This window comes from Hemiscyllium ocellatum, chromosome 28, assembly GCF_020745735.1.
Source record: "Hemiscyllium ocellatum isolate sHemOce1 chromosome 28, sHemOce1.pat.X.cur, whole genome shotgun sequence".
Taxonomy (NCBI): domain Eukaryota; kingdom Metazoa; phylum Chordata; class Chondrichthyes; order Orectolobiformes; family Hemiscylliidae; genus Hemiscyllium; species Hemiscyllium ocellatum.
Genome location: NC_083428.1, coordinates 3,651,734 through 3,664,507, shown reverse-complemented (window position 1 = coordinate 3,664,507; position 12,774 = coordinate 3,651,734). Strand labels below are relative to the sequence as shown.

Below are 12,774 nucleotides of genomic sequence, written 5' to 3'. Positions count from 1 at the left end.
TTGTCTGCTCTCTGCCTGTCTATGTTTGTCTGCGTCCTTTCTATCTCAGTATCTTTTTCTTTCTCTCACTGTCTCCTTCTCATCTCTGTTTCAGTTTGTCTGTCACTGTTTCCCTCTTTACCTCTCACTGTCTCCCTCTCTCTCTGCCTCTGTATTTGTATTTCACTCTGTCAGTTTCTGTCTCTGTCTGTCTGTGTGTCTCTCTCTATCTCTCTGAGAGAGGGTATGTGTGTGTGTCTGTCTGTGTGTGTGTGTCTCTCTCTCTGAGAGAGAGTATGTGTGTCTGTCTGTGTGTGTGTCTCTCTCTCTTTCTGAGAGCGTATGTATGTCTGTGTGTGTGTCTCTCTCTCTCTCTCTCTCAGAGAGAGAATGTGTGTCTGTCTGTGTGTGTGTCTCTCTCTCTGAGAGAGAGTATGTGTGTCTGTCTGTGTGTGTGTCTCTCTCTCTTTCTGAGAGCGTATGTATGTCTGTGTGTGTCTCTCTCTCTCTCTGAGAGAGAGAATGTGTGTCTGTCTGTGTGTGTCTCTCTCTCTCTGAGAGACAGTATGTGTGTCTGTGTCTCTCTCTGAGAGAGAGTATGTGTGTCTGTGTGTGTGTGTGTGTCTCTCTCTCTTTCTGAGAGCGTATGTATGTCTGTGTGTCTCTCTCTCTCTCTCTCTCTCTCTCAGAGAGAGATGTGTGTCTGTGTGTGTCTCTCTCTCTCTGAGAGAGAGTATGTATGTGTGTGTGTGTGTGTGTGTCTCTCTCTCTCTCTCTGAGAGAGAGTATGTGTGTCTATGTGTGTGTGTGTGTGTCTCTCTCTCTCTCTCTCTCTGAGCGGCACGGTGGCACAGTGGTTAGCACTGCTGCCTCACAGCGCCTGTAGACCCGGGTTCAATTCCCGACTCAGGCGACTGACTGTGTGGAGTTTGCACGTTCTCCCCGTGTCTGCGTGGGTTTCCTCCGGGTGCTCCGGTTTCCTCCCACAGTCACAAAGATGTGCGGGTCAAGTGAATTGGCCATGCTAAATTGCCCGTAGTGGTAGGTAAGGGGTAAATGTAGGGGTATGGGTGGGTTGCGCTTCAGCGGGTCGGTGTGGACTTGTTGGGCCGAAGGGCCTGTTTCCACACTGTAAGTCTAATCTAGAGTATGTGTGTCTGTGTGTGTCTTTCTTTCTCTCTCTCTCTCTCTTTCTGAGAGTGGGTTGACAGAGGAAGGGAGATGAACACATGACTCTGTAATTCTGCGATACACAAACACCACTATTCATTCAAACAGATCTGTGTCTGATGATACAATTCCGACAAGGAAACTTCTGCATGTACAGACACATGACAAACAGAGGTAACGCTGCCATCTGCTGTCAGTAAGAAACCTTCAGGCTGCCTCTCCTTCCCCACAGTTAGATATGCCAGGAGCAATTGTTTAATGCTAGTTACAGGGGAGCTGAAAGGAGTTGGTGTCAGGGAGTTGGGGTTGGCACAGAGAGGGTTTGGGGGTTAGGACTGGGCACAATGCACTATTCTTTCCAAGGATGTGCCTCCAAACAGTAATCTGGAAGCTTCCGCAATAGTCCACACAGAGGCTGTGCAGCAGGGATATTCCCTTTAAGAAAGAGTGATAAGCTGCCTGACTGGACATAAACTCAACCAGGCTCCTTCTCACGTACGGAATTATCGGCCTATTTTGTCCGATCAATGCAGAATCGGCGGACTCCTTCACAACCAATACCTGACATTAAATAAGCTGTTCAATCCCACAAGGTGTAGTCAAGGTAATTTAGCAAACAGGACTCCATAGGACAGAGAGAGAGAAATAGTTTATCAGGCAGTAGGAATACCACAACAAGAGTCAGAACCTTATTCAAGCCAGGACATTGCAAGCATATCAATTATTACAATAACACGGTAGCTCAGTGGTTAGCACTGCTGCCTCACAGCACCAGGGGCCTGGGTTTGATTCCAGCCTCAGGCAACTGTCTCTGTGGAGTTTGCACGTTCTCCCCTTGTCTGCATGAGTTTCCTCCCACAGTCCAAAAAATGTGCAGGTTACGTGGATTGGTCTTGCTAAATTGCTTATAGTGTCCTGGGATGTACTGACTGGGTGGGTTAGCCATAGGAAATACAGGGTTATATGCTCTGGGTAGGAAGCTCTTTGGAGGGCCAGTGCAGACTCAATGGGCTGAATGGCCTCAATGTGTACTGTACAATTCTATGGAAATGTGCATTCAGGGGTGTTGTCAGGAAGCAATTTCTCACACTAGGGGGTTGGAAGCCTCTCTCCTACAAGCTGCTGTTGAGACTGCAGTGGGATGCAATTGGAAATTTTAAACTGGAGATTCATTTTTGTGGGATAAGGGGGCAAAATGGCCTGGGGGAATGTTTTGACTGGCCGTGGTGTGTAACTGGACATTTCTGAGAAGCAGATAAATCACCAGGGACTTTACATTGTGAGGGTTGCTGCCCCTAGAGCTGTTATTTCTCTCCAGTGAGCTGCAGAGCGCAAAGATCAAGCAGCTTGGAGGCTTCCAGCTGTACTGGCCAAACAACGTGAGGACGTCAGCATGGGTCAGAGAGTCAGGACATTGACCTGTGGGTCAGGGACCCCCTTGTGAGAGGTCACTTTGCCCCTCCAACTGCAGACATCCTGGAGAAACGTGCAACGGTGGGACGCCCATGATTTAAGCTCCACCTTACCTCCTGCCCACCCACAGAGTGCGAGCTCAAACTTTTCTTCATGGGATAAACTTCTGGCTCGGCCATCCTCCTCCAACTGCACTGCAGACTTCCTGAGAATAAGAGGAAATTGCAATTACTGAAAACTGTTTGGAAAATTGTGCCTGTTTGACAGTTTATCTCTGTAACCAAGACGTGTTTGACTATTTCCTGTCAGTGACATTTCCAGTCAATTTATCAACTTTCCTTGGGGAGAATTTGGTGACTTGTTTACAGGATGTGGACATTGCTGGCAAGGCTGGCATTTGAGGACCACCCCCTTCTTTACCCTGACTGTGATGGTGATGGTGAACTACTGGTGGAACCACAGTCAGGGAATAGATACAAGTCAAACCACTTCATAGGTTACCAGTCCCTTGCCCAGTCCCTTTTAGTCTCAGTCATATTGGACTGGGAATGTTAACTCTGTTTCTCGCTCCACAGATACCGCCAGATCTGCTGAGCTTCTCCAGCAATTTTATGTCTTTATTTTAAGAGCTAATCATATGATTGCAGGATTGGAGTCATATATGGACCTCGAATGGGCTTGGGGCAGCAACATTCATTCCTTAAAGAACATGAATGAAGCCGTTGGGTTTTATTGAACAGTGGAAAGATCTCTTCCATACAAATGTACAAATGTACAGAGAGGACTAGGCTACTCCACCACCATTCAATAAGATCATGTCTGATTCAATGGTGACTTCTAATTCCCTGCCTACCCTCAGTACTCTTTGACTCTCTTGTTAATCAAGAATCTACAAAATTCCACACTGCTGCCTCACATGCCAGGACCTGGGTTCAATTCCAGCTTCAGGTGACTGTCCGTGTGGAGTTTGTACATTCTCCCCGTGTCTGCGTGGATTTCCTCTGGGTGCTCTGGTTTCCTCCCACAGTCCAAAAGATGTGCAGGCCAGGTGAATTGGCCATGCTAAATTGCCCATTGGGTTAGGTGCATTAGTCGGAGGGAAGTGGGTCTGCCTGGGTTACTATTTGGAGGGGTATTATGGACTTGTTGGGCCGAAGGGCCTGTTTCCACACTGTAGGGAATCTACTCATCATACATGCACCACCCTCTGTGTGAAAAGGTTGTCCCTCAAATCCTTTTTAAATCCTGTTGGAATTTGATAAGTTTCTCCTCATCTTTCAAAACTCTCGTGAATACAATCCTAACCAACCCAGCAGCTCTTCATGCATCAAAACTGGCATCCCAGGAATCATTTTTCGGTTAGAGAATCAGGTTGAAGACCCCCAGTTAATCTCCCCATGGAGCAGGGACCAGGAATCGAGATCTCTCCTGCAATGTCCAGCTGGCTCTTAGCTGGTCAGAGCCCTCTCTGTGACCAACAGGATTCAGTCCTTCATCAGAAAGGGCAGGTGACATTTAGACAGAGGCCCGCAGGAAATTAACAAAAACAACATGGAGTCATGCCTCTGGTCTGTCCATGACATTGACTTGTACACAGGGGGACAGCTGTTTGTCACACTGTGTACACAGTTACCACTTACAGCATGTCAGGACTCTCCACTGTGCTCTGAGACTGGGAGCACTGCATTTGACACAAAAGGGGATTCAAAGAGAAATGGCAAACTACTGCTGGATTGAAGTGAACAAAATTAAAAATAAATTAAAGCCTAGACTCGATCATAAAGTTGGGATTAGAGTGGTGCTGGAAAAGCACAGCAGGTCAGGCAACATCTGAGGAGCAGGAAAATCGATGTTTCGGGCAAAAGACCTTATGGAGGGAAGCCATTCAGTCCACAGTGTCTCTGCTGGCTCTCCAAAACAGTGAGCTCCTCCCATTCACCTTCTGTACTCTCTCCTCTGGAACATGTCTATTTATATGAGCAGTTGAAAATGTGTTGCTGGTTAAAGCACAGCAGGCCAGGCAGCATCCAAGGAATAGGAAATTCGACGTTTCGGGCATATATGAGCAGACAAACATGTGAAATTGGAGTAGGAATAGACCATTCAGTGTGCTGTGCGTTCCAAAGGATCATGGCTGATTGTCGTTTAAATTCCACATTCCTGTGTTCCATGATAACTTCTGATTCCTCAGCCTTACAACAATTTATTCACCTTCTCCTTAAAAGTATTCAATAACCCATCTCCACTGCCTTCTGGGGCAGGACGTTCCAAATTTGTACAGCTCTCAGAGAGAGAAGCAATTTTTCTTATCTCTGTCCTAAAAGGGTGATCTCTAATTATAAACCAGTCTTTATCACTGAGCCTTCAGTATATGGTGCTATTGAATCTACTGCCACTTTCCTCTCAAATAGCAGGTTCCAAAATTGCACCCCACTGCATTATAAAGAATTCTGCTTGGTTTATATCTCTGAGAGTATGCCCTTGATTACTGACCCTTTGTCAAATGGAGCAGGCGCTAAATGTCAGGAACCCGCCCAAATTCTTTGTGCTCTGTTCTGGACTGTAAGGACAGAAACCATAGAATCCTGACATGAATAAGAAATGTTTGGAGGGATATGGGCCAAGCTCAGGCAGGTAGTTTGGGATTATGATCAGTACAAACTGGTTGGACCAAAGGGTCTATTTCTGTGCTGTATGACTATATGACTTTACTTGGAAGCAGGCCATTCGGCCCATCGAGACCACACTGACCCTCCAAAGAGCATCCCGCCCACACCTATCCCCCTACTATTTCCCTGTAACCTCACATTTCCCATGGCCAATCCACCCTAATCTGCACATTTTTGGACTGGGGGAGGAAACTGGAGCGTCCAAGGAAAGCCACGCAGACACAGGGAGAATGTGCAATCTCCACGCAGATAGTCGCCCGAGGCTGGAATGGAACCTGGCTCCCTGGTGCTGTGAGGCAGCAGTGAGTGTTTGAGGTGAAAGTGTTTGGCATAGCCATTTGTGTTGGTGCAGGTGGTGAGGTATTCTGAAGGGATGAGGAGGCAGTGCAGAGGAACCGGAGGGTTGATGGTGTGGGAGGTTGTGAGTGGGGAGAGAGGGGACGGTGCAATCACTGAGAGTGGTGGAAGATGTAGCAGGTAACCATGGGAGCAAGTGTGTGAGCCGTGATGGGAGGTGGACGCAGGAACATAGAGAGGCAGAGAGAGACTTTGGGACTGCAGACAGAAGAATGTAGCACAGCTGAGAAGGTCATTAACCTTCTTACAGTACCCGCTGGCCATTCCTCCGCACCTTGGGGATAGCACTGACCCAGCTGGTGATCTCAGACCATGGTCTCTCAGGAGCTGACTCCTCTCCCTTGCACCACCCTCTTGCCCAGGACATCCTGGGGAATGGCATGGCCATCCTCCCTTCCTTAGAACCACAGCAATGACAGCACAGAATGAGGCCATTCATCTCATCTTGTCCATGCCTATCCAAAGACACACAGATGCCCTTTCTAACCCCATCTTCCTGCACACGGCCCATAGCCCTGCAGCTTATAGCACTGAAGGTGCAGATCCAGGAAGTTATTAAGAGTTCAGGATCTCTTCCTCCAGCACCATCTCAGGCAGCGAACACCAGACACCCGCCACCATCTGTACGCATGTTTTTCCTCACTTCTTCTCTAATCCTTCCACGAGGTCTTAGAGATTGTCAAAAAATGTCCTTGACAGAGTTTCAGTTTCAGAATCCCAGATCTGTCTGGATGCATATGGTGTTTGACAGATAGTGCGGACACAAGAGATGATAGTCTTTCAGCGGATATCCATTGGTGGTGGGTTGTTTTGAGAATGGTGTTTGGTAATCTGGGATAGAATGGGACGTGACGTGTACCATGGGGTGAGGTCATTGCTAATCAGGTCCAAATCAGACAGAAATTTAAGGAAGCCCCATGGTGAGAATCCCTCCAAAAAAAATCATTTAACCAAAGAAACCAGATTCAGCCTTGTGTATTTCCACTGAATATAGAGGGTGCACCAACCTATTCAGCCCACTAATCCATATCAGTGTTTGCCCATTTCACCCTTCCACCTAATCCAATGTAAAGTTCCACTCCTTGTCTCTTTCGTCTTTATATAAACTCCCTTTGAAAGCATCTGAACTATTCGTCTCAACCACTTCCTGTTGTAGTGAGTTCCACATTTGAATCACTTCCTGAGTAAAGAAATTAGAATACGTTTCCTGCTTTGTTGTAACTATATTGTGTTTGTAGACCCTGGTGAAGGAAATGTCCCACTAGCAGGAGCGATTGTATATTTTTAACCAGAGAATCATAGAATTCCCCACAGTGCAAATAAAAGCCATTCAGCCCATCAAGTCGCACCAGCCCTCTGAAGAGCATCCCCACCCTATCCCCATAACCCCACGCTTACCACAGTTAACCAACCTAGCTTGCACATCTCTGGACACTGCGGGGCAATTTAGCATGGCCAATCCCCCTAATCCACATTGTTGGACTGTGGGAGGAAGCCAGCAAACCCGGGTCCCTGGTGCTGTGAGGCAGCAGTGCTAACCACTGAGCCACTGTGCTGCCCATTGGAATGGCCTGGCAGAGGAAATGGTAGAGGCTGGTACAATTACAGCATTCAGGATGGCTACATGAATAGGAAGAGTTTAGAGGGATATGGGCCAAGTGCTGGCAAATGGGACAAGATTAACATAGGATATCTGATTGGCATGGACAAGTTGGACAAAAGGGTCTGTTTCCGTGCTGTACATCTCCATGAATCTATGACTAGACAGGGTAGATGCAGGAAGGATGTTCCTGATGACTAAGGACTTCAGAACCAGGGGTCTCACTGTCTAAGGATGTGGGGTAAATTATTTCAGACAGAGATGAGGAGAAATGTCTTCATCCAGAGAGCAGGGAGCCTGTGGAATTCTCTGCTGCAGAAAGCGATTGAGGTCAAAACATTGACTGTTTTCAAGAAAGAGTTAGATATAGTTAAAAATCACACAACACCTGGTTATAGTCCAACAGGTTTATTTGGAAGTACTAGCTTTGGGAGCGCTGCTCCTTCATCAGCTACCTGGTGTTGTGTGACTTTCAACTTTGTCCACCCCAATCCAACACCGGCTCCTCCACATCAGAGTTCAATAGAGTTCTTAGGACTAAAGGGAGCAAAGTGTGAGGGGTGAAAATTGCATCATGGTACTGAGTTGGTTGATTAGCTATGGTCGTGTTGAGTAGTGGAGCTGACCCGAAGGGCCGAATGGCCCTATCTTGTTCTTATTTTCTATGTTCAACACGCAACCTTCAGACACAAAGGCTAGCGAATGGGATGGATTGAGCAACAGCAGATGAGAATAAATCATGAGGTGCCCATCCCACTTTGGGGCAGTATTCCTTTTCACTGAGCTGGGTCTGACAGGAGCAGTGCAACAACAACTTACATGGCAACTTTAACACAATGAAATAGCACATGAGAATTTGAGAAAAAAGGTGTGCCACTGATGCACATGAGAAAATGTTACAAAATTCAAGTTGGGAATCTAAACTAAAAAGGAACTGCTGGAGAAACTCTGTTGCTGAGACAACTTCAGTGAACAGGAACAGGGTTAACATATCTGGCTGAGATGATAATTTGCTAGAACAATTTCAGTTTTATTACTGATTAAAATAAATTATGTCACGTTGCATCATCTCACCACTGTGCCTGCCCATCGTCCCAAAGCGTGTCTTTGTTCGTAGAGCTCTAACCCTCTCACTACTGCAGGCTTCTCGCTGAGTGATGCTCAGGTAGTGCTGCCTGAAAGACAATCCAGGGACCAGCAGCAGCAGCCCGGAGGGAAGGTTCCGTGTGTCCCTGATTCAGCCGCAGGATTGAGGCACAACAGCTTCCTGCACAGAGGTGATCAAACCCAGAGGAGAGCTGTCTGTGAGCAGAGATGAGGGAGGTACTGACTTTACGCGGGGATTTTGGACACTGTAGCAAGGATTCCCAAAGCGAGGTTGTGAGCTAAAATCTTAGGGTTGCAAGTTCCAGGGCAACAAAAGTCAACTCCTCCATCCCACAGCCCAACCCCAAAAATACTGACTGAGGGGTTGCAGTACTTTTCAAATCTTGAAATGGGAAAAAGTTTGCAAAGTGAAAACTTATAGAGGTTTACAAAATTATGAGGGGTATGGATAGTATAAATAGTCAAAGTATTTTCCCTGGGGTCGGGGAATCCAGAACTAGAGGGCATAGGTTTAGGGTGAGAGGGGAAGGTACAAAAGAGACCTAAGGGGCAACTTTTTCACAGAGGGTGGTACGTGTATGGAATGAGCTGCCAGAGGACGTGGTGGAGGCTGGTACAATTGCAACATTTAAGAGGCAATTGGATGGGTATATGAATAGGAAGGGTTTGGAGGGATAGGGGCCGGGTGCTGGCAGGTGGGACGAGATTGGGTTGAGATATCTGGTTGGCATGGATTGGTTGGACCGAAGGGTCTGTTTTCATACTGTGCATCTCTATGACTATATGCTGTCTCAGAGAATTCATGGACTTGAGCATGGCGAGGAACCATGGTCTTGAGGTCAAAGATCAGATATAAGATTTTATTGAATGTCAGAACTGGCTGGACTAACTGAGGGCCTCCTCCTGCTCTTATTGCTTACATTCTTAGCTATAGCAAGCATTCAAGGTCATTAATCAGCCCTGGATACATGTGCAAGGAATAGGATAAGCACACAGACAGTGACTGTTTCCTCTTTTGTTGATTATTACTTTCCAGTGCATGTTTCTTTGGGTTTTAATATTTGTTATGAACATACCCAGTTCAGTTATTGCCTTTCGCTATGTGTCCTGAGGGCACCCACAATCAAAAGAGTTAGTATGGGACTGGAGTCACACAGAGGTCAGATTCAGTCATACTCTGAAGTGCGTTACTGAACCGGTTAGGGTGGATACAGCAATTCAAAAGCTTCTTAGTAATCTCTCTTTGTTTTTTAGCCAATCTTTGTCCTGCAGCCATTATGATGAAAGAAGCAGATTTTCTAACCATGACTCCATTGCTCCCATCCTGTGAATCACTCTGTTCAGAAGAGAGAGACTTGGTGAAAAGTTGGAATAGGGGAAGATTCAAAGAGACTTGTGGCAGCCCAGGGTCAGAAGTCACTAAAATATCATGGACGTGTGCAGAAAATGATCAAAAATGCTAAAGGATTATTGGTCTTTCTAATGGAAAGGGAGGTAAAAGTCAAAATGGCAATAACTGTGGATGCTATAAATCAGAAACAAAATTGCTGGAAAAGCTCAGCAAGTCTGGCAGCACTTGTGGAGAGAAATCAGTTAATGTTTCGGGTCGAGTGACCCTTCTACAGAACATCTGAGGACTGGTCACTCAACCTGAAACATTAACTCTAACTCTGATTTCTCTCCACAAGTGCAGCCAGATAAAAGTCATACTTTAGTTGTACTGTACAGTCTGTGAACAGTTCCAGACATTTCCCCCGAGGATGGAAATACTGTCCCTTAACAGAGTACTGCTTAGATTCACCAGAATGATATCAACACACCAAGTGTAAATTACAGGGAGAGATTGAATGAGCTAGTGAGTTATCCTGTAGAACTTAGAAGGTGAAGGATTGATTTAACCAATGTTTAAGATATCAATATGAATGGAAAGAAGCTTTTTTTTTGCCAGTTGAGGAACCAAGGATGAGGGGGAGCAGTTTAAACATTCAGGTAGACCTTGCAGGAGTGAAATTACAAAACATTTCTTCAAGCAAAGAGAGCTAGAATTGTAGAACTCTCCTCCACAAAGCAGCACAGTTGCTCAGTGGTTAGCACTGCTGCCTTACAGCGCCAGGGACCTGGGTTCAATTCCACCCTCAGATAATTGTGTGTAATCCTGTATCTGTGAGGGTGTCCTGTGGGTGCTCTGGTTTCCTCCTCACAGTTCAAAGACGTGCAGGTTAGGGTGGATTAGCCACAGACTTTCCTGCTTCTCAGATGCTGCCTGACAGACTGTGCTTTTGCAACACCACGCATTTGACCCCGGTCTAGCCATGGGCCAGACAGTGTTTAAGGGGTGGGTCAGAGTGGGATGCTCTTCAGACAATTAGTGTGGACTCCATGGGCCAAATGGTCTGTTTCCACACTGCAGGGATTCTAAGAAACTGGGAAAAGATGGAAGATCAATTGCTTATTCTTTGTCTGAGATTGATTTTCCTTCATCAAAGGTTTTAGGGAAGACAAAGTGAGGAAGATTATGTGGAGTTAGATTGGTCATGATCAAACTGAATGGTGGAAAGGGGCTGAATAGTCTCCCCTGTAGCTCCAGCTAATCGGATCTGTGCCAGCTTTCCAGCTGGTTCCATTGTTCTGAAAATCTTGCGCGTGGCTGCTGATTTTCCTGATGGTTGTTTCATTGTACGGAACTTGAGAATTGCTGAAGAAAAGACACATTTGGCAAAACTTTTCATCTTTAATGCATTAGGACAATTTCCCAATTCAAGAGGAAGCCCAACATTTATACTGCAAGAGGTGAGAGTGCTGATTGGTTGGCAAGCAGACTCTGATTGGCCAAAGCGTTGCCCTGAAAATTTGTCCAGCAAATGGAATTTACTTTGTTGCATAACAAGACATGAAGCTTCAACGCAGTGACCTGGGGAGGTGACTATTTACCTGGAGAGCTAGTTTCAAATTATGCCATGGCTTAATGGTGGAATTTGTAACTGAATTCAGTGAAAACCTGAAATTGAGTCTAATGATGACTGTGAAATCATTATTGACTGTCAGGAAAAACCCATTTGTTTCACTAATGCCCTTGAGGGAAGGAAATTGCTGCTCTGGCCTATCTGTGACTCCAGACCCACAGTAACGTGGTTGACTCTCAACTGCTTGCCTCCTGACCCTGTTCGGACCCTAAATTTAACCCTAACCCTGACTCTGACCCTAATCCATTGCATTGGTAAATTGGAAGCCAATTTCTTCCCTAGTTTAAAAGGCTCTTTAACTCAAATAACTGTGTGTCCTCAGGTGGGATGATCTTGTGAGACCTCAGAAGGTTAAAATGTCAATCAAGATCCAGAGAGATGATGTCTACTATCTGTGGGATTATTAACCTTCATCCTTGATCTTGACAGAACTCAAAAACTCAACTCAGGAGATTCATTCCTGAAGAAGGGCTTCCCGAAACGTCGAATCTCCTGTTCCTTGGATGCTGCCTGACCTGCTGCGCTTTTCCAGCAACACATTTTCAGCTCTGATCTCCAGCATCTGCAGACCTCACTTTCTCCTCAGGAGATTAAACCACTATTGAGATCAATTAAAATCTATTTCTAATAAAGTCAATGCTCTGAATGCTGGAAATCTGAAATATAAACAGACACTGCTGGAGAAACTCAGGTCTGGCAGCATCTCTGAGAGAGAAACAGAGTTAATACTTTGAGTCCAGCATAACTCTTCCTCAGAACTGAGAGTTTAATCTTGAAACCGACCCCCTCACAAATCTAAGTTTTTCCAGCATTTTCTCTTAATCTCTTCACAATGTTAACAAGATATGTAAAATCTGTTTTTTTTTAAGAAATGATCTTTTGATTTGTCTGAGGTGTTTGCTGACTAAAGTGGCTCTGTTTCGAAGGTGGCGGCAAATGAGAGAGGTATTCTAGAGCTGGTCGAGTTAAACCAATCCCCCTCATTCCACCTTTTGTTAAAATACAATCTTGAAAAACTCTGAACGTTCCAATTTAATCTCCCGTTAAAAGCTTATCACAATCGACAAACATAACTTGCGTAAGAGAACTGATTTTGTCCTGAAGTGAGATTTGGTTTGACAATCTGATAAATGTAAAGATACAAGAAAACAATAAAAGCTTTCTTGAAACAAAATGTCATTGTGCCGTTGCTGTTTGAGTTACAAACAGATGTTGTTTCATGTTAGAGTGTGCTTGTCTTGTGACACCTTTATTCACACACAGCAAACACTAAAACTCAGTACCTTTGCACAGTTTCTAGTCTTCTGTTGGTCACGGGATCACAATTTGCATGTTCAGTGACCATTATAGAATGAGCCAGCATAACAGGACGACATTTGGCCCACTATGCTTTGAGTTATCCAACTAGTCTTACTCCCCTACCCTTCCCCTATGGCCTTTTACTTTCATCCGTTCAGCTGTTTACCAAGATGCAGTTTGAGAGTTATATTTTAATCTTGCTGCATATAATCACTCC

At 45.5% G+C, this 12,774-nt stretch overlaps 1 protein-coding gene across 4 annotated transcripts in view; it reads right to left on the bottom strand.

Moving 5' to 3' along the window:
• The window catches only part of LOC132828788 (cAMP-specific 3',5'-cyclic phosphodiesterase 4C-like), a 331,268-nt gene that overhangs the window by 293,909 nt on the left and 24,585 nt on the right, over positions 1-12,774 (bottom strand). For 3 of the 4 annotated variants that reach the window (XM_060845876.1, XM_060845880.1, XM_060845877.1), the window contains exon 2: positions 2,676-2,767. The exons of the other annotated variant lie outside the window; for it this stretch is intronic. In XM_060845876.1, coding sequence (XP_060701859.1) covers positions 2,676-2,741 — 66 coding nt within the window. In that variant the 5' untranslated portion in view covers positions 2,742-2,767. The remainder of the gene's footprint in view (positions 1-2,675; positions 2,768-12,774) is intronic. 4 annotated transcript variants of the gene reach the window in all.